The sequence below is a fragment of the Pleurodeles waltl genome, chromosome 6, assembly GCF_031143425.1.
Source record: "Pleurodeles waltl isolate 20211129_DDA chromosome 6, aPleWal1.hap1.20221129, whole genome shotgun sequence".
Classification (NCBI taxonomy): Eukaryota; Metazoa; Chordata; class Amphibia; order Caudata; family Salamandridae; genus Pleurodeles; species Pleurodeles waltl.
Window position 1 is genome coordinate 587,232,151 of NC_090445.1, and position 21,150 is coordinate 587,253,300.

The following is a 21,150-nucleotide window of genomic DNA, read 5'->3' on the forward strand; positions in this document are numbered from 1 at the left end:
GTTGAATAGGAGTAATTTAAAGCTATTTTTAAAGGAGATTGATTTCATTAAGTCACAGGCACGCACCCAGACTGTCTGCAAAGGGTTCGCCAATGTCTATCTCCCAAGCAGCCCTGGCTCGATATGCGTTTAGTCTGATCTTCTCAGAGATCCCTATAGAACAAGGAAATTGGGTGTCTATCCTTCCATTCCGCCCCAACCCAACAGTGTCTGTGAAGCTGAAGGGGCCTCTGGATGGGTGTAACAGAGTTCCTTCGCAGTGTTTTCTATTTTGGCGTAGTGTAAGACATTACCTTGGCCCACCCCAAATGTGTCTTGTGCTTCTGGGAATTTAATGAAGGGGTCTCTCAGGTATAGGTCCACGCCAAGGCGGCAGCCACCCTCCCCCAGTATTCCATAGACCTAGTCCGCTCAGTGGAACAGAACGCCTCCAGCTCCCAGAGTGGCAGTTCCTTGTCAAATGGGGCGTTATGTACCACAGTCTTGACAACTACCTCTCACAACTATGCAGTGTGCTTGTAATCGAATAGGGCATTACTGTGTCCGCTTGACCCTCATAAGTAGATGTGGTAATGTATCTCCTCCTCTAGACCCTTATAGAAGTCTTTTCTCCCAATTACCTTCTTTTGTAAGCCATCTTCCTGCATGTTGTAGTTGTTCTCCATAATAATCTAAGCACGTCTGGAAGAGCTAAGCCTCCTCCCTCCATGTCCCCTTTCAGAACTTTTAAGGCGACCTTGCTGCGCTTTCCCACCCTTATTAAGGCTACAGGCAAACTGTCCAGAGACTTAAATAGATGTGCCAAAACATGATTAGTAGTAGTTGGATGGAAAATTCGGCTTATTATTGGGGTCAGTGAAGGCCAGGTAGGTAGGGTACAAGTGGCAGAATTTGGGGTTTATTCAGATCAGAGCCAGTATGAGGAGGGTGGGGGGGTTCCTAAAGTCATGAGAGGATCATTTGCTAGTGGGACCGTCTTTGACAACATTGGTGTGGTATGAGTTTGGGCAGGGAATTTTAGGAGGAGAGGACAATTGGAGTTCAACATTTAGGTATTGATGTGTAAAACTAAAGAAGAAATGGAATTCGATTTGGCAGTGGTGTAAGAGAAAGGGTTATGTGTTTGTCATGTCAACAGGAATAGGCACTGATGATGTTGCTACTAGTCAAGGGAAGGGGAGGCCTATAGGGATTGCTTTCTGCAGGGTTGAAAGCATGGAGATTTGCCTGACTGGCCTGCATCATTATATTCCATTGCTGTAGATGTTAGAGGTAAACATGTTTTTGTGTGCTTCCGGTTTCCATGGATCAACATATGTAAAGGGGAAAAGATAGGCTAGAATAAGGATCTTTTTTCCATGTGCTGGGTCTAACTTGTTGAACATGGGGTCAGCGTTAATGTCTCACTATAGAGGGTTGAAGTAGTTGTCTATGATTGAAATCTCCATATTTTCTTAAACAGTTTTCTGGTGACGATTGGGAGAACATCATGGAGTGGGGCAAGACTGCTAAAGGTGAAAAGGTGGCTAAATAAAGTAGATTGATGATATGTGAGTAGCCATTGTCCCAGGTAGGCCTGTATCCAGCCAAGGCACATTCATGGGTAATGATCAGCAGTAGTGTTTCAGCTATGAATTATGTTCTGTGAATAAGGGTTGTCTGTAAAGGAAATTAATATAAATGTATATATTGGTAGATTAGCCTTAGACTTTGAGCTGTAGTGTACAGCTCAAAATAAAGTGGGGAATACTCTATTTGCTAACAAGAAGGAAAGTTTAAATTGTAGTACTTGATGGTGAGGATTATGCTTCATCTTGCTTCACTTACTAGGCTTGGCAGTGCAGCTAAAGGATTACCTTTGAAAATATCAACAACTATGTTTATCAAGCCATCATGGCCAACAAAGTCTTTGAAGAGTGCTTCTACTCCATCATTCTTCCTTGAAACCAAAATCGGCCTCTGACCTATCAAACAAGGCACAAAACATATAAGGCCAGAATTCATCACAAAGCTGGCCCTTCATCAGTGAAAGAAAAACATTTTTCTGAGACAAACCTGAGTATGGGTGGTGTGATTAAAACATGTTAAATGCTGGACGGGATAGTCCTTGTCTCTATTCCTTTAATAGAATTAAAACTTTTCTTCTCATTAGCTAGTAATTCTCAAATTATTTGTCCTGATCCAAGGGAGGGCTCAACATTTTCAAATTTTATTCATGACCAGAGGATCCACTCCTATTATCTTCTAAATGTAAAATCTTTATAAATGTCCTGCCCAGCCTACTGGATTCACAATGGCATCCACACTTCCCCCTAGCTAGAAGGCTGCAGATGTCATTTGCTACCCATCCAAAAGTGGTGCCTTGCATGATCCACCTTGCAGTGGTGGGACAAGAGGCTGCCTCAAATGCTGTCTGATCAAAGGTCAAACTGGCTTACCACTGCAGAGTGCAACTTGCTTGTGATCTCCTTGTAGACCTTGATGGAGCTTGCACCACACAACTTGGAAGAATCTGTAAATAGAATGGATATTTGATTAGGTATTTCTGACAAATGTGAACGTTTACCTTTCCAGGTAAACATCCTGCTCGAGATGTCACATGGCTGTACATCTCATACCCTTCTATATGACTTCAAACAGATAAGCATGGTATAGCTTTGCAAAAATCTCCTCGCTAGAAACTCATTGCTGCGTCATGATAAAGAGTTTTAGCAAGTCCCATTTTTGACCTCTGGCCCCTCAACAGATTTGTTCTCTTGTACATTTTTGCATGGTGATGCTGCAGGATCTCGTACCTCTTCTCCAGCGAGGTGACTCTCTCTTCTCCAGCTAGGTGACTCTCTGGTGGCATTAAACCTCATAAACTCCAAACTCCATATCTGCATTCACCCTGCCCACCGATGCTACCTATGTTTCGTGGTAGATTGCTGGAGCTGTCAGTTCGAGGTACTCCCATTTGGCCGTACAACTGTCCCAGTGGTTTTCACCAAGTGCACAGCAGTGGTGGCCATCCACTTAAGGAGAGGGGGCATCCATGTATTCCCCTATCTAGAAAATTGGCTGATCAAGAACTCAAGCAGCCAGCAGTGCTTAAAGAATACACATACAACCATCTCACTCCTTCACAGTCCTGGGTTCACCGTAAAAGTGTACAAGTCCCACATCCTTTCCAGATCCAACCCTTCCTGGGGGCAGTTCTCAATGGCAAAGCCTACCCAAGCCCTTAAAGGGTCGTTGCCAGCTTGTAACTCTCTTTTAAAAAAAAAAAAAATCTTTTTAGCCACAATGTCACTTCACATTAAGAACTGTAATGTGCCTCTAGGGCATGATGGCCTCGCGTATTGCTATTAAGCTGCAAGCCCGAGTATACATTCACCTGTTGCAGCAGTGCCTCTCGGCACAATAACACAACCGAAGGGTCAAATGGAAGACCTGTTGTTGGTAACTGCAACATCCATGCTCTTAGCAGTATTGAAACAGCTACAACTTGTTGCAGGGCATGCCTTTCATAGACTCCATTCCACAAGTCACCATTACCTCTGATGCTTGCTAAGCAGAGTGGAGAGCTCATTTCTACCATAAGACAGTGCAGGGTGACCTCATCTGGTACCTCAAGGTCTGCCTTGCCCCCAAAAACATCTTGTTGCTTATTTGGGGGTAAAGTAGTCCTGACTGGTATGGACAGTATGCCATGTACTGCCTTCAGAAGCAGGGGAGCACTCACTCTCTTCCCCTTTCAGCGCTGGCTCAGACAGTCTTGTATTGGGCTCCTCACTACTGCCTTCACTTGATGGCAGAGTACTTACCGGGAGTGGACAATGACCTAGCGAACCTCATAGGTGGATTGCATCAGCAAGTCCACAAGTGGGAACTTCACCTGCAGGACCTGCACCACTACTTTCAGCACTGGTGCGCTTGTGAAATTGACCTCTTCGCCGCCATCGAATACAAAAAGCACCCATAACCTAGATCCATGGACAGTGCACCGTGAATCCACTGGTCTGGATATTTACCTATGCATGTCTGCCTCTCCTGCTCCTTCCACTGGTGGTGCGGGAGATGTGGCAGCTGTCACCCACCCTCAGTCTGGTGTCCCCCACCTGGGCCAGGCAACCTTGCTAATCAGCTCTACCTACGATGTCGGTCAGCCTTCGGAAAAGGCTCCCCAACGAGCTGTAGCTTCTCACCAGGAATCAAGGTCAGATCAGGTACCTAGCTCCCATAAACTCATGCTAGCAATCTGTCGCCTCATGTCCTAGAATTTGGTTACCTGGACTTCTCCTGGGATTGCATGGACACCCTGTGTGAGTCCTTAGACCTGTCAACCCAGCAAGCTACACCACAAAGTGGAAAAGATATGTCCACTGCTCCATTGACAAGAAGTTTGATGCTCTTAAGACCTGCAGTCTAAGATAGCAGCTACCTGATCCACCTCCAGAAGTCTGGCCTACACTTGAGTGCTCCTCCAGCTATAGCAACAGACCTTCAAAACAGGGAGCACTCCTCTCTTTCTCATCCCTGTCATCAAGACATTCAAACTAGCCATTCTTCCTAAGGCTTTTCATAGTCTTTACATAGCTGATAAGCTGGTTACCTATTTCCAAAGCAAGGATTGCTAGATAGATAAGTGTATTAGAACTTGCTATCTCAAAGCCAAGAGATCGCTTTCCATTACTTCCGGGGCTCACTCAACTTGAAAAAAGGCTGCTACCATGGCCGCCTTCGGGAACATTCCCCTAGCTGACATATGCAAGGCATCTGCATGGTGGACCCCGCACATGTTAACTTTGTAGATGTTTTAACTGGACAACAGACATTGGTTAGCTAGACGGTTCGAAAAACTGTAGTCCATACATCTGCATCATCTACATGATCGCCACCACTTATGGAGGGCACTGCTTCATGGTCTATGCAGAGCTTGTGTATCTACTGCAACATGTTACAATCTGAAAATATTACTTAAATTGTATGCCTCTGTTTGCAGCATGTAGTGCTGGAAATTCACCTGTGCCTACGCTCCTCCATGGATGTGTGTGGCTCTGATCTCATATCTTTTCTCCTTAAGTCATTATCCTTTTTAGGCATGCACTCATAAAAATATATATGTATCTTCAAAGCATGTGAAAACTCTTGGTTTGGGGTAAGACAGTCCTTGCAATATGCCAAGATTTCAGATTCGGCTAAAGATATGGCCTCACCATGCAAACCATGGTGGCACTGTCAGAGTTGCTTGGGTGCAGGAAACGAATAATATGTTTATGTAGAGAGCTGTGTGCATCTAAACCCCTGGGGACAATTAAAATTGCAAACGAGGTGATAGGGAACACTGAATGCACCACTTAGGGTAAAAACTGGGGGAAAATACATCATAGTAAAAATGTGTCTGCTAACACCAGGTTTAAACTCGTTCAGTACTATTCTGTCAATATGCCATACCTGATCCCAATAACATTACATACCTTTACCCAAACAAACCTCCAGATGTCGTGGGTGTTTTTGAGGGGAGGCACATTTCCCCCACATTTTATGGAGTTGCCCAGTGATCCCAAGTTTCCAGTGGTGAACAAATTTAGCGTGTTTACGGGTTGGAGTTTACCTCTTGTAATGATGCACTGCTTGCTGGGCTTTATCCTTAAAAAAAAAAAAAAAAAAAAAAAACTATTGAACAGAATTTTATTCTGTTGGGCTTTGTCCTCACCAAGAGAAGTATAGTCATTAAATGGCTGTGCAATATGCCACCATCTATTGAAAGGTGCTAAAGGATATGGTGGGAGGGGCTACTGCAGAGGAAACCTATATTACCAATATGTGATACAATGAGTGGCTAGCCAACGATCTGGATTGGGCAAATATGATCTGCATGTTGACTGATCCACTAGACACCAGGCCCAGTGGTCTCATTTTCGAGGACATCTAAATGATTAGTGAATATTATCTCCTTGCTGCCTATTGTCTTCTGTATTTGTGCAAGAACAGTGGACATGGGCTCATTTGGTTTGGCCTGCAAATAAATATTTTTAATGCATATTACCTGGGAAGCATTGTCCTGTTGTGGGTGGGAGACTTGAAGACGTGGGAGTGGGGAACAAATCCAGAACTGTTAGTTGGACAAGCTTGAATATTTAATTTTTGGGCAATTTAATATATACATGCCAAGCTGTTGAGGTTTTAGGTGCACACAAGCCTGATACTCCCCAAAGATAAAAGCAGCCATTTTTGAAAGATCCGGATACCACATCATGCCTTGAAATCCTTGCTTAGGGGATTCTATAAAAGATGCAGCCTTTTTCTTTTCTAGAAGACTAGACTTGCTACATGTAGAGAAACTAGAACTGTCTATATATTGTGGCTTGTCACCTATACCTTCACTCTGGGTAGTGTCATAAATTGGGGAAAGGGCTGGCAAATGTGTATTGCATGACAACGTTAAAACTTTGAAGGAACTCCCCCTTCTGATGGATAGTTATTCCTGCAGATTGCTTCCTTGTAGAATCTTTCAGAAGCATCTGGCTGGATTTGGCAACATCTGAGCTCTCTTGTCGTTGGTAGTCCACTCTCTGGAGCCTGAACCAGGAACTCCGAATAGGAGGGTTGCTGGCATTGGGTGTCCCATTGGTGGATATTGGCTGTGTTCCAGGGCCTGGTCCTGTGGGGCTACTGGCACTTAGTGTTCTGGCTCCACAACAACTAACTCTGGTGCAGAGGATGAGTATTCTGTCGAAGACCGAGGGCATCTATGTGACTTGCCCTTAAGATGTTATTTTATATGTCTTTTTTTATGCTTATAAGGACAGTGACCTTGAGTGCCACATTGCACGGTGACTGCAGTTCCTCTAATCCCAGGCCATTAAGAGTTTGGCCTCACGTTCTTTGATAGCCTTCGACGTACATGCTCAAACAAGAGCCATAGGAGCAGGAATCGTGTCCTGACCCAAGACATCAGGGTCCGACAAATGAGGGTCAGTGATCAACATCGGTCTCTCACAGTCCATACAGGTCATAAAGGCCAAATACTTAGGCAGAGATATAGTATTGCAATAGAATGATTTTTCTGTGAGTTTAACTTGCCACTCTTTAAAAAAAAAAATAATTAAAAAAAAGCGAGCTCCACATCTGCACAGAGGAGCGTCAAAATGGAAATTGTCGCGGTAGCACCATGGTGAGCGCTATATGGCTTCATTGACTTAATCTGATGCCACTTCTGGTGTTGATACAAAGCCACTGCCCCCCCACTGGTGACGTGAGAGCTCTGAAATGTACAGATCCATTCGGACACCTGGGAAAATTCTACCAGTTGGGAACCTGCAAAAAAAAACGGTAGACAGAGTATCCACTAGAAATCTTGTTACCACAGGTAAGTAACCTTTTCTTCTCTGCTGTTTCTGGATGTAGTCTCCAAATTCTAGCGCTTGGACACAATGATCTAGCTTATTTACTCTCGCAATCACTGTAAATGTATGCTTGTCAGTACAATTCTTGCCCATAAGATGTTTATCTGTTCGGTCAATTTAGTATATAGAGGTGTGTGGTAAGTATGGAAGAAAATATGCTTGCAGTTGCTCTTTGAAACGGAGTATATTTGCCTCTCATGACAAATCTGGTTCCTTCACCTCTGCTGTTGCTTGTTTCTACCTCCACTGATGTTCTACATTTCATTATCCACTGGTTTTTAAAGGCCCTTTATACAGAAACTTGAACGTATTTTTTTTTTTTTTTTTTTTTTTTTTACTGCCAGTTTTCATAATTCTTTAGAGATTCCCCTCTGCTTTATTTACTATTTAAAAGTTGTTCTTCCTGCGTAGTCCTGCAACAGTTGACCGTGACATCTCTGAATATTTTCAGGCTCTTGAATCACTTTAAAAGTTCTGTAAGCACTTTTCTGGTATGGAAAAGGAGATGTAATAACACCATGTCTCGAAAAAACACACACCATGTGCTTAGAACTTTGTCCTTCCTGTAAAAGGCATTTAGCTTGTAAGCTTCCTCCTTAGCTTGTTTGAAATTTAGAGGCTCCTATTCTGGAGGCCGTTTGAACTCATTTAAAGAGAGTTCAGTCATCATCCAGAGCTTTGTGGTGCTCTGTAGGGTGGCAGTGTAATCGTCTTTCCATTCTTTCCGCTGCCATCGTTCCTTGAATGATTAATATGGGACTGATAAATGTGTACCATTCACAACCTGTCCAAAACTACTGTTCTTGCTCATACGTTCGTAATAATTAAGAGAATACATAAGTTCGATGACTGCCTTTCTCATCTGTTCTCCATAGTGGGTGCTCAACCTCAGTCAATCCATGCTGCATCAGCTAACCCTGTATGTACTTAATGTTAACTTGTACAGGGTACAAACAAAAGAGTAGCGACTATATTGAGGAACATTTATTTAAATACTTTTCGGGGATTTAAGGGTTTCCCCTTATTCCACAAGTTCATTCTGGTGATGAATGCTGAACCACGGCAAAGTTAACTTCCATACAGCACACTTAAGTGGAGAAATTACATGTTCCCGTTTTTCTGTCTTAAAAAAATTGTTTATCATTGATAAACATGAAAGGAGTAGAAGCATGTGTTGGATATAGAGAGATCAAATACTTACAGAAGTATTTAAGTAAGTCTAATTATGCTTGCTCTATTGATCTAGTAACAGGGGTCCTCAATCAATATCTTTTATTAGCTGGGGGCATCAATCAGTACCGTTTCTAGAATGTAGAGCATTCAGAACCTTCTTTTCATTGGCACTTTTAAACATTATATAAGATCAATAACCTTGGTTTGTGGAAGTGATAACTGTCTCCTCAATCTGTCAGCACGTCATTCAGTTCTCTCCAATCTTAAACCTTCCAAGAATTTATCATCTGTCCTGACCTGTTTCATAGGAATAACCTGTTTTATATGATATTCCACAGCTAACAGCCATTCTCTCAAATCATGCCACTGTCTGTACAGGGAGGGCTGCGTCACACAGTTACTGTATGCCGATGTGTCTTTGTATGCAGGTGGGATAGAACCACCAGCCTACAATCAATTTGACCAGTTTCAGTTTCTGGTGTAGACCAAGAATACATGTATCTGATAGAGACTTCTATCTGCAGATTCCTTACCTTAGAATTATCCACAGGTGTCAGACAGGATCCAGAAATTCTTTTGTAAGCTGTACCCTGTGCGCCAGTAGGTGTCGTTCAGCTTGACATGACCTAGTCTGTGCCAGAAGTGATACAGGTGATGCCTATAGAGCTGCCCCCCCAGGGAGCCGCTGGCTTTTCTTTCTGCGCCATTCAGCGCAGATCCGGGGGAAAAAAACAACCCACAGTCATTTTTTTTCAAAACTTTTGTCAAGGAGTTTTTGAGATATCATCTCCTGGTGAGGCACGGATGTCTGCAAGTAAGGCTGGTTTTAAGCCCTGTGGAGCCTATCACTGTCAAATATACATGATGATCCCACACCTTATCTGCCTCTAGTGCCTCAAGCATGACCATGACTCCCAAGAACTGCATGGATTGTCGTGCCAAGCACCCTAAGCCTTTGAGCTCCCTGATGCTTGCCTTGAAGGACTCGATCCTGGTTGAGAGGAAGGTCCCACGAAAAGTCGTGGAGCCACTCCAAATGCTCGTCCTTGCGCTTAGTCACCTCAGCATTCAGGAAAGCCTTGCAAATGCAAAAAGAACAAGAAGTTGAAGTGTTTGACGACGCCTTGTCCTTCATATTCTCCCGATGAATGAGGGTGTCTGTTTTCGAGACTTGGCTCGGAGGTTGAGCCTGTGGCTGAGCCATCTCTGTACCTCACCTCCCCGAGTGTGCCGGAGCGGCCAGCCTAACTCAGAGATGGTTTATGAGGCTTGCACCTTATATTTGGGTGGACCGTCCCTCCTGGCACACCTTTGGGCCCTGTGGGTTGAAAAGGGCCCTGACCGGTCTTCCCCCTGGCAGTTTCTTCCCTGGTGCCATCAAGGCCCCTTGGATGGATCTGTACCGCACCAGTTGAGCCCCCTAGACTTTAATTGGCGCCTGACACACTTCCGACATCCCTGGTGCCTGCTGTCGGCGCCGGCCCCATTCTGATCCCCGACTCTGGCACAGAGCTAGATGAGTCTCATCCACCGTTTACTGAGTGCTGACTGGAGGCATTCCATCCAGGATGGAGCCAATGCCCTATTCGTATTGGTTAGGACTTGGTTGATGAATGGGAAGGGCCACTGGACCCTTAAGAATACCAGCCCCTAGATGTCACAGAGGACACCTTGTGTGAGTGTTTGGCAAATGTCAGTGGACTGGACACCTTCACAGATGCTAGCTTGATCTCCTCCTACTGTGGCTATGGAGGAGAGAGCCTCATTTTCTATGGTGGTGAGGAGGGTGGCTGAGGTCCTGGACCTTCACTTGTCCTCTGGGACAATCAAGTTGAACGTCTTTATGGAGGTGCTTCAGCCAGGAGTCACCCCCCCTTCAGAACTACTTCTCCTGTTCAATGAAGCTTGACATCCTACGTGGTGCATGGTTCAGTCACTGCACAGAGTCTCTGTGGATAAGACAATTACCTGCTATCGCCCTTCCTCAGGGGACTCCAGTTTCCTCACCCATCACCCCACCCCGGAGTGCTTGGTGGTCCAAGCCTCCACTTGCAAAGTAAATTCTGGTGCGTTCTCTACCACTCCACTGGACAGGGAATCCAAGAGGCTTGATCACTTGCGAAAGATGTTTTCTTTAAACCAGGGTGGCACTGCGGTCGGTGAACACTGCTTGACTTTTGGGCCCATTCTTCCATTCACTCTGGAACTTGGTTTGTGCAGGTGCTGCCTATTGCCTCGCAAGAGGCCCAAGCCATACTTTCCCAAACTATTGCTGATGGGAGACCCCCAGCTAAGTTGCCATACACTGTGGACTGGATATGACCGACTCACTGGGCACAGCATTTCTTTGTGGGTGGCCTTTAGGCGTCACACCTAGTTGAGAACCACTAGGTTTTCAGGGGATGTCCAGGCCTCACTCCTGGACATGCACCCCCAGCAGCTGTAGCATCCCCCACCCCTGCCCTCCCACCACTGCCTCCAAACCTCTTTCTTCTTTAGTTTGCTCTTCGATCATCAGGGGCACCCAGTTGGAGGCAATATACACCATCACCTGCATCACTGTACGTCAATAGCTTCCAACTGCTGGATTCTCTAGATTGTCCAGAGGGGCTAATTCCCCCAACCACCCTGCCACCCCCCCTTCCCCTTTCCCCTATCCCTTTTTTCCCTCTCCCCCTTTGCGACTATCCCTCTGCCCATGCCACCCACTTGTGACAGGCTGACGGAAGACCATATCTGTTTATTCCGCCAGGAAGTGGGGTTCTATTTACCAATGGAGTAATAGAGAAGATGCTGGCATCAGAAGTAGGTCGTGGTTGCAATTCCTACTACTTTCTGGTGCCTAAGAAGGGCGTAAGCCTTTGTCGTTACCTAGAACTGCGCCCTTACTTTCTTTCCAAAATGCTCACTCTCGCTCAAGTCCGGTCTGCCCGGGATTCGAGCGACATATGTCCACATCCCCGTCCTGCATGTCCACTGATGTTACCTGCAGTTTACGGTATGTCACAAGCACTTTCAATTCACCGTGCTCTCATTTGGCCAAACCAGCTCCCGTTGGGTGTTCACCAAGGTTGATGGCAGTGGTTGCAACTCATCTGCATAGATCTGAATTACCAGTCTTCCAGCATCTCGATGACTGGCTGAAGGCTGGATACTCCCAGGCAATCGTTTCCCACCTCCAGACTCCTGCCCTTGCTGAGGTTCACTACTAACATACCTAAGTCAAACGTGACCCCTTCTTAGACACTCCCTTTCATTGAATTTTTTTCTGGACACAGTGCAGTTTCAGGCTTATCCTCGTGAATGACGAGTCCAGGATATTCCGGCTATGATACCAATGTTTCATCCTCTATCCTGGATTTCAGTGAGACTGTCTCTGAGGCTGCTGTGCTTCCGGGCCTCCTGCATCCTTGTGACACATGCCCGCTGGCATATGCGGGCCCTGCAGTGGGACCTGAAGTTGCAGTGGTCGCAGCATCAGGGGAGTCTCTCTGACATAATCCAGATCATGGAAGACACTGCAAAAAATCTGGACTGATGGTTAACGAACCGCAATTGAGTTAGCAGCAGACTGCTCTCCCTTCCTCCAGCCAGGTCTGACAGTAGTGACAGATGCATCCCACCTGGGCTGGATCGGCCATCTGGGAGCAGTGGAAATCAGAGGCCTCTGGTCTCTGACAGAATCTGGACTCCACAACAAACTGTTTGAGCTCCAAGTGATCCTACTGGCATTAAAAGCCTTTCTACCCTCCATCAAGGGAATGATTGTGCAGGTTTTCAAGGACAACACCTTTGCCATGTGGTAATGAAATAAACAAGGCGGGGTGGTGTCGTGGACCATTTGTCAAGAGGCCCTACATTTCTAAACAGTATGAGAACATCAGGGCATTTCCATGATGGCTCAACATCTGGTGGGATCTATGAATGGCAGAGCGGACAAGCTCAGCCAAAGATCACTAGCGCATCTCGAATGGCATCTCCATCAGGAGATGGTGCAAGGTCTTTTTCAGCATTTGGAAGAGCCTTGGTTAGATCTGTTTGCCACTGCTGAGAACGCACATTGACAGCTCTTCTGCATGCTGGAGTTTCCAAGGCGACTCTCTCGGAGAGACTTTTCGTCTTGAGTGGAGCTCTGGCCTTTCCGTCCATATCACTCAATGCAAGGAATAAGTAACAGTTTAGGACTCCTGGATCCTACTTTTCACTGATTTAAATGATTTGCATTTACTTTGAACCTATTGGGTGCAGTCTGAATTGTTAGGCCATCACGCTGTTGGGGCTAATGCTAGAAAAGCTCTTTCAATTAACTACGTTGGACAGGCCTTGCGACTTTAGTGTTTCATATACACATTGTTACATTAAAAGATAAACAGATGAACATTTAGACTCTGAGTACCGCAAGCAGTGGAGATTGTTCAATCAAGATCTCCCTTCATCATCTTCATTTCTTACCTCTAATAGTTGTATAGACTCTTGGAGCTTAATAAGAGTCTTGAACATTTCCTTGCCATTGCTTATGATTCGTTTCTATAGATTCTTTGTCTTTCTGTCCTCTTTATCATTTGTTAGGACACCTATTGTTAGGGTCATCTACACTGTGACCGAGTCAGTTTTCTGCTCAAGTGTAATTAGAGTCCCTAGTGTCTTATAGTACACATGCATCTGTCAGATCCACTTCACTCATAAGACTGCAGTGTAGCCTAGCATGGCTCAGGGCTCACCCCACATGCCAGGATGTGCAGTGTAAATTCTTACTGACTTCATTAGTTTTCCTGCCTTTCCTTTCACCATGCTGTATCACAGTTATAATGCTTTCACAACAGAAAGTATATACCAGGTCTGATATTCCAAAATTTCATTCTGTGTCTTCCTCTCCTCCACAGCTAGCCCTCTCAAATTGTTTAATATTTAGGGGGCTCCTAACTTGCTCTTGTCCACAAACTCCGTTATGGGTTTCAGTGGTTTGCGCTACAAGGAACAGTTTTTGTTGTCTGACTGAGTTATTCAGAATCACATGCGTGTGCCTGGTTGTCTGAGCAGCACAGGTGTTCTGTTCAGTTGAAAAGTGGTGCAGCGCTAAAAGATGCCTTTAACTCTTGTTCTTATGTCACATTTGTTCTGTGTTCACAGGCCGAGGTCAAAAGTCAGTTTTTCTTACAATTAATTTTCCTTCTGACTGCAGAGTTCCAGGACTTTGTAAGGTGAACTGTGTGACCTGCTGTTTAGAATGTAAAATAACATTTATAAAAAGTAAAATAAAAGGATATAGGGTGTCAGGTTTTTCCCACCACACAACATTAAAATGACTAAGTCAACTGTGCAAACATTTCAAAATATATTTCAGTAGTTGTGAAAGCCCTTTTTAGGGTCGAGCCTGCGCTAGCATGTGCTTGAGCATGCGTATCACTTGTGAGACGCTGTAGTAGTTAGAAAAGTGCTCGGAGCCCCGCCCATGTCACGTCAGTGTCTTTCATTGGTTCGTGGGCTTGCCTTTTAAAATCTGCTTGCTTTCATTAGTGGAAGGCATGCATACGTCATGCCTTTTCCAGTGGTTAGCCCTCCAGCGCAGCGACCAAGTACTGAAAACATACGGGGCTCGTCCAGTTTGTGCACTATTTTGTCCTCTTTTTTTCGCTGCGCGATCTTGCTTGGCAGAAGTCGAGCGCTTTGCATGACATCGACCTTGTTACATAGTTAATTGCGCTTTTGCCGGTTACGTAGATAATTGCACTTTTGCCGATAGGTTTCACTACGAGTGAACTGTAGCAGCGCAATCGCGCTCTTTTTTTTTCTTTTCCATTTAATGAGGCAACAAAAGTCTGGTTGGGAGTTTACAACTGCTAATAGCTCTAACTCAAAGAAACGCGAGACCCGTTGCATTGCAAATGCTTGTTTATATTTCTGTGAAGTAAAAAAAAAATTTGAATAGGATGAAAACAAATCAGAATACTTTACGTGTTGATGTGCAAAGGATGTGTTTTCTGAAACCCAATTTTCAAAGATTGTTAATACACTATATAGTTTTATCAGTAAAGCTGCAAGTTAGTGCAGAGGTGTTTAGACATTTCATGGTGAGTTACTGTGGGTACCACATCATGGTTAAGTAATCTATTTATTGAAATTGGGTGTTTAAACTAACTGAGTAACACTCTTGCCCTGATGGCAATGTTGTTAGTAAACTAAAAGAAGTCCTATGTTATATGGGCTAGATGTCATGGGTATATGGGCTAGATTCTTAGAATACGTGCAGCAAACTTTAGTCTACTTAATCAAACAAAATAGTTTTTTTGTACTGGAGAAATGCTGAGCTCACATATTTGAAGGTGCAATCATATGTGAGAATGAAGAAAAAGGCGACTTTGTAAACTATTTGCCTAGGATCACACAATTTGAGACCCGTTTACAGGTCGAGTGCATTACAGTTAGGTCGCGTACCTTATTAAGTTACTCGACCTGCAGGTCTAGTAACATCTGTATTTTTTTAAAAAATATGCACCTTTTTTTGATTTTTCATGCACCAGTGCCAGTTTACCTTCAGTAGTTGTGCCATAGTAACTCTCTACAGCACTGTATGAGCAGTGGAGCTGGCACCTGTCCTCAGCTGTTGCTTCTGCTTTTCATCTCGGTGGTCATGTCATGCTACTTTTCTGTTCGTTGGAGCAAGGCCTGTCCGGGCATTGCTTCAAGTGTGGGCCTATCTGCTGCCAGCCACACATCTCCTTTGGCTCTCTGTCTTACTCTGCTGAGTCTCTACAGCCACAGCTGATGTGTGTTGGTCCTTTGTTTCTCGCTTCATCCAGTGGCACACAGCTTTGCTCTCTCAGCTATGTGCCTGCCAGAATGTAAGCACAGCAGCTGCCTTTACCTCCTGACCACTTCTACAGAGGAGCACTCGATCCAGACAGCGGCAGGTGGTTCTTCATTGAACCTTCACACCTTTCGGAAGGTTCAAATTGTCTTCACTGTAAGAAGTTAGGCAAGATGCCTTACTAAGTCATGCAGCTCGTATTTACCCAAACTCTAGTCTTGATCTTAATTTTGTTGAGATTTAAGGTCACCCTCCTACAACCACAGTGACAATTGATTCAGGAATTCTTATAACATTTTGATAACTGGGAGAAGACGGTGATGTGGAGGTGTGCAGATGGTAGCTAACATTCTGTACTAAATCATGAGTTGCTCTTGAGGGAATGAGTCCTTTGATAAGTAACTTCTCTCCATTTATTGATCAATGCTGTTTTCCTGTGAGACTCTAATAAACCCATTTTAGGATATGTTGAAATATAATTTCTTGTCCCTTTTTCTAAAGCAATGTTTTTCACTTTTGTCCTGCTCTACTTAGGTGCAGAAGCTTGGCCTCCTGGTGTTTGTCTGAAGTATGTTGGTGGAGACCAATTTGGCCACGTGAATATGGTGCTAGTTAGGTCGCTGGAATCTCAAGAAATGACAGATGTCAGTGTCCAGATGTGCAGCCCCAGCAATGCTGGAATGTTCCAGGGGCAGTGGCGCATGTGCACTGCTACAGGACTCTACTTTGGTGGTGAGTGTCATGTATTTTTACACTCAACACACACCAAATCAAGGTTAGCTTGATGGTGGGACCTTTAGCGAGGGAGAAGCCCTCCTCATTTCCATGCAGGTTTCCACAGTCACCTTGTTTGAGCAGCAAGTTGATTTCCGATTTTCTAAAAGGCTCCATGTGAAAAGATTGGTTTTAAAATGACAGCTGGTGATGTGACCTTTGCAAGATGATCTTTGGACATAAGATCCTGAGCTTATGCTTTACATGTAAGGGAGTAAAGTCAGTTTGAGATGTGGCTTATTTTAAATAAATCATGGAGAGTTAAGTAAAATGCATTTAATAGGCGCTGTTCAGTGTTATTATATACATTTAAGTTTGAAAGTGGCAAAGAAAGTTATTCAACATCAGCTTGTATATATGCATATATACACAAGCACAAAAAGAAAGATTGTATTTTCAAATATGTAGTTCTTACTGAAGTGCTTTATGGTGAGTAGTACGCTGTTATGTTAACCATAATTTTGATAGTCTGTCTGGCTGTAGATACACATGTTCCGCATACTCCTGCCATCTAATATTAGGTCCGAAATTGCACAAGTTGTTTTTCTTCATAGAAGTATTTTGATTCACAAGGTTGAGTGACTCCTCCTCTAGGTGATAATGTGCTTGGGCTTCTACTCCACTGTTAGATTGATTTGTCTCTGATGTCTGGTTTGGATGTGTCTCTCAGCTCCCTGCTTCAACGCTATTTCGGTTACTTTGGCTCTCGGTCTTCAACTGTATTGTTATTGTTCATGGCTTACTTCATCTGCACCTCCTCAAAAACTCTGAGGAGAGCAGAACATGTTGGACCGAAAGCCCTGTGGGACACTCCCCTTCGGGCCTGCTTTCGTTATTATTAGCCTCCGAAAATGTGTAATTGTTGATGAAACGCACACCCTTTCAGTTTTGCCGCATTGGCACATGAAATTCACACACACGGATCAACACTTGGTGTGCAATTTGTGTCTCTCCTTTGACCACAAAGAAGCAGACTGCCATGTGTGTAGATCTTTCAGGTCGAAGAAGACTCTGTGGGACAGCAGGGCTTGTTCCCTTTATGTCTCACGGGGGCATATTCCCCCAACATATTTGGTGAGGACCGCGTCCAAGAGCAACCAACTGTTGAAGAGGGCTTCTTTCTTGATGAACGAATCAGATCAGAGGTCACCGGTCCACCACTGTTGCTGGCCATAGCTGGATCTGAGAGAGAGAGAGTGAGAAAAAAAAATATATGAATGAGAATATCGATGTGTTTGGACTGAGTCTGCCTTTGGTACCTTCCTGGAAGGAGATTCTCTCCACCTCGATGCTTTGCTTTGAAGCTGAACCCTTGGTTCTGAAACCCCACTGAGCCAAATTTTGGTGAAGTTGGACATTCAGCAGCCAAAAATCTAAATTCAAGCAGGGACTGGCCTTATACTTGCTGCACTCTCCTTTCCTCCACCACTCAAAAGGAAATGGACTTTTTTGAGGAGGCACTGGACCTGCACCTTCCTCCTAGGAGGAAAACCATGGACAAGGCATTCAGCCCTGCCTTTCTTCCACTTCCTTTCACACCTCCCCCACCACCTCCATCACGGACTCACTCTCCTCAGCTCTTAGACCCCTAAACATCACCTCAGAGTTAACCACAATCAGACGCTGGTGGTTTAGGGGGTCCATATGGGACATGTATGACACAGATCCAATGCTGTGTGCCAAATGTGCCATGCTAAAGGGTTGTCACTTCTAGAGTGGAAAAGAAATATAAACCTGTGGCATCTGACCCGGTTCGTTTGGGGCCATCTGCCCCAAGACTCCATAGTTGCTGCTATAGCAAGGAAGAGGGCTAACTTCCAAGCTGCTGGAGATTCATCACCCCCTGAGAAAGAATGCAAGCTGATAAACACTGCAGAGAAAAGGATTGCAGCCCAGGCCGCCAACCATTGGCATATTTCCAGTTCAGAGGTTTTCTTATCGTCCTACGATAGAGCTCACTGGGACGAAATGGAGGAGTTACTTCAATATTTCCTGGAAGAGCATAGGAAAAGGTGTCAACAAATTTTAACAGAGGGGCAAACTATTACCAACACCACTTTTTGCGTCGCCTTAGATGCAGCTTATACTGCAGCACGGGGAATTAACGCAAGCATTCTCCAAAGATGACAAACTTTGCTATGGTGTTCTGGCTTGAAACAAGATGTCCAGCAGCCTGTTGTTAACATGGCATTCGACAAGAAGCATCTCTTTGGTCCTCAGGTGGATGCTACCATAGAAAAGATTAAAAAACAGATACAGACACTGCCCATGCTATTGGAGCATTACAAACTCCTACGTCCAGGGGCTTTTCATTGCCCAAACTACAGGAATGCCTACAAATCTACCTCTCAGAGGTATCCACCGCACAAAAAAGCAGCCACATAGTTCTTACACCAAAAGCTACTTCAGTGGTGCATTCAGAGGCACCAACAAGGGCAGACCTCCTCTCACAGAGCAATACCCTCCACCAAACAGTGACTACCCTATTCTACCTCCCACCACACATGTAGGGGGCAGACTGCAATTTTGATACCCAACATGGCATTCTATCACCACAGACAAATGGATACTAGCCATTCCACTTCAAAAGAGCGACTTTACAGCAACACAAGACCTAAAGGACATCTATTTCCACATACAGTTCATAGCAAATACTTAAGAGTGGTCATAGCTGAGAAGAATGAACAATTCTTGGTTCTTCCATTCGGGGTGACCACTGCACCTTGAGTGGTCACCAAATGCTAGCAGTGGTCGCAGCTCATCTGCACAGACAAAATGTCCACATATTCCCTTATCTAGACAACTGGCTTATCAGTCAGCACACATCATTTGTGCCAACAACCCATTCAGATGACAACAGATCTCCTCCACTGCCTACAGTTTACTATCAACATCCCCTAATCTCACCCGCACCCTCTACCGGTGCAACCATATTTGGGAGCAATCCTAAATACACAGTTAGCCTACCCCAATCCTGCTAGAATTCAAAACTTTCAAGCAACATTGCCCAAGTTTCAGACAAATCAGAAACTCAGTTAGGTTGGTTTTATGTCTGCTAGGAATGATGGCTTCCTGCATTGCCATAGTTCCCCATGCCTGCCTACACATGCGATCATTACAGGAGTGTCTAGCTCGTCAGGGGTCTCAGTATCCGGGTCAGTAAGAGGATCTACTATTGATAGACCGCCACACTCACCGCTCCCTGCAGTGGTGGAGTACCAACAAACTGTTGAAAGAGCGGCCTTTTCTGGATCCTGTTCCCCCACATCACTCTCACGACAGATGCATCACAGACTGCAAGGGTTGCTCACCTACAAGACCTCACAGTACAGGGTCTCTGGGATGGCAAGCATCAATATTTACACATCCACTACCTAGAGCTTCAAAGCTGTTCACTTAGCATTGAAAGTGTTACAACCTCACCTGTCTCATAAGCTTGTCCTAGTCCGGATGGAGAGTATGACGGCCACGGACTAATAAAAAAATAGACCTTTTCGCCATAGCAGAAAACGCAAACTGCCCAAACGTCACCTTCAGATTTCCACACCTACTATCCAAGGGCAATGCACTGTGCAAGAGTTGGTCAGAGATATTTGCCTATCTTTTCCCACTACTTTTGTTTCTCGTTTGGAAGCTCAGGTAGTCTTCTCTTACAGTGATCCTTGTAGCCCCCACTTAGGTGTATCAGCTTTAGTTCACAACACTTGTAGCCCTCTTTGTAGTTCCACACGAGAAGCTCCCAAACAGACCAGACCTTCTCACTCAGAATCAAGGACCAATCAGGCCCCCATATCCCAAAACGTTCAATCTAGCAATTTGGCTCCGTAGGTCATAGTCTGGCTAACTAAACGTACTACCAGAATGTATGGACTTTCTTAAGGAAGTACATAGACCCACCACTAGAACCTAATAGGAAAAATGTTTTATTTGCCACTGTCACACAAAACAAATCTATCCTTTCAAAGCCACTGTGCAAGACATTGCCTGCTACCTGCTTCACCTACAGAAGGCAAATTTAGCATAGACCTCCATAAGGTTACATCTTGCTGTGATGGCTTCCTACCTCCAAAATAGACAGAACCGTTCTCTGTTCAAAATTCTAGCCATCAAAGCTTTCATTGGCTTCTTTGAAGGACTGAAACACGTTATTTCCACCAAGAATTCCCCCAACACCCCCCTGTAACCTTAATATTGTTGTTACCAGACTCATGGCTCCCCATTTTAGAACTAAAATTTTCAGAAAGTGTAAACAACTGTTGCATTTTCACCACCACACAAAAGCAACTCTGTTTCCAAATCTGGCACAGCCAGTTAGTCGAATGTATTGAAGCTTGCTATCTTAAGGCTCAGAGATTTAACCTGTTCCTCTCAGACCACACTTCACTCGCAAAAGGAAGTTATTATGGCCTTTTTATTAAACATCCCCGTGGCTAACATATGTATGGCAGCTACATGGTCCTCACCATGCATCTTTACGAAACATTATTGTGTGAATGTTTTAGGCTTGCTGGTATGCTATGTGGGTCAGGAAGTGCTACATACTCTTTTCCAAACCACTGCACACCCACAAGTTAGCCACTGCTTCTGAGGGGGGGACTGCTTTACATTCCACGCAGAGCATGTGTATCTGCAGCCAAACGTGCCATTGAACGGAATGTTACTTAACCTATACACATTTGTTTGTGGCATGTAGCGCTTGTAGATTCACCTGCACCCAGCCTTCTTCCTGAACACATGTGGCAGTTCCCTATGTATTTACATTCAGCATGGTCATCACATTACTTGCACGTACTTTACACTCCTTTCTCACCCACCTGCGGGAAAGCAATCCAACAATCGAGTTGATACACATGCACAATATCACCAAGAGGAGACCTCGTAACTCGAAAGACTTATTCGAAGACGAACAACTTGCACAGCTCTGGACCAAACATTAGATGCAAGAGTATTCAGAGCATGTGAATCTACAGATGCCGGAGAATATTTTTTTGTCCTGGAGCTAAG

General features: G+C 44.6%; 1 protein-coding gene across 5 annotated transcripts in view; it reads left to right on the forward strand.

The window, feature by feature from the left end:
* The window catches only part of ILRUN (inflammation and lipid regulator with UBA-like and NBR1-like domains), a 245,747-nt gene that overhangs the window by 63,392 nt on the left and 161,205 nt on the right, over nucleotides 1-21,150 (forward strand). For 3 of the 5 annotated variants that reach the window (XM_069238833.1, XM_069238829.1, XM_069238831.1), the window contains exon 3: nucleotides 15,907-16,104. The exons of the other annotated variants lie outside the window; for them this stretch is intronic. In XM_069238833.1, the coding sequence (XP_069094934.1) occupies nucleotides 15,907-16,104 (198 nt within the window). The remainder of the gene's footprint in view (nucleotides 1-15,906; nucleotides 16,105-21,150) is intronic. 5 annotated transcript variants of the gene reach the window in all.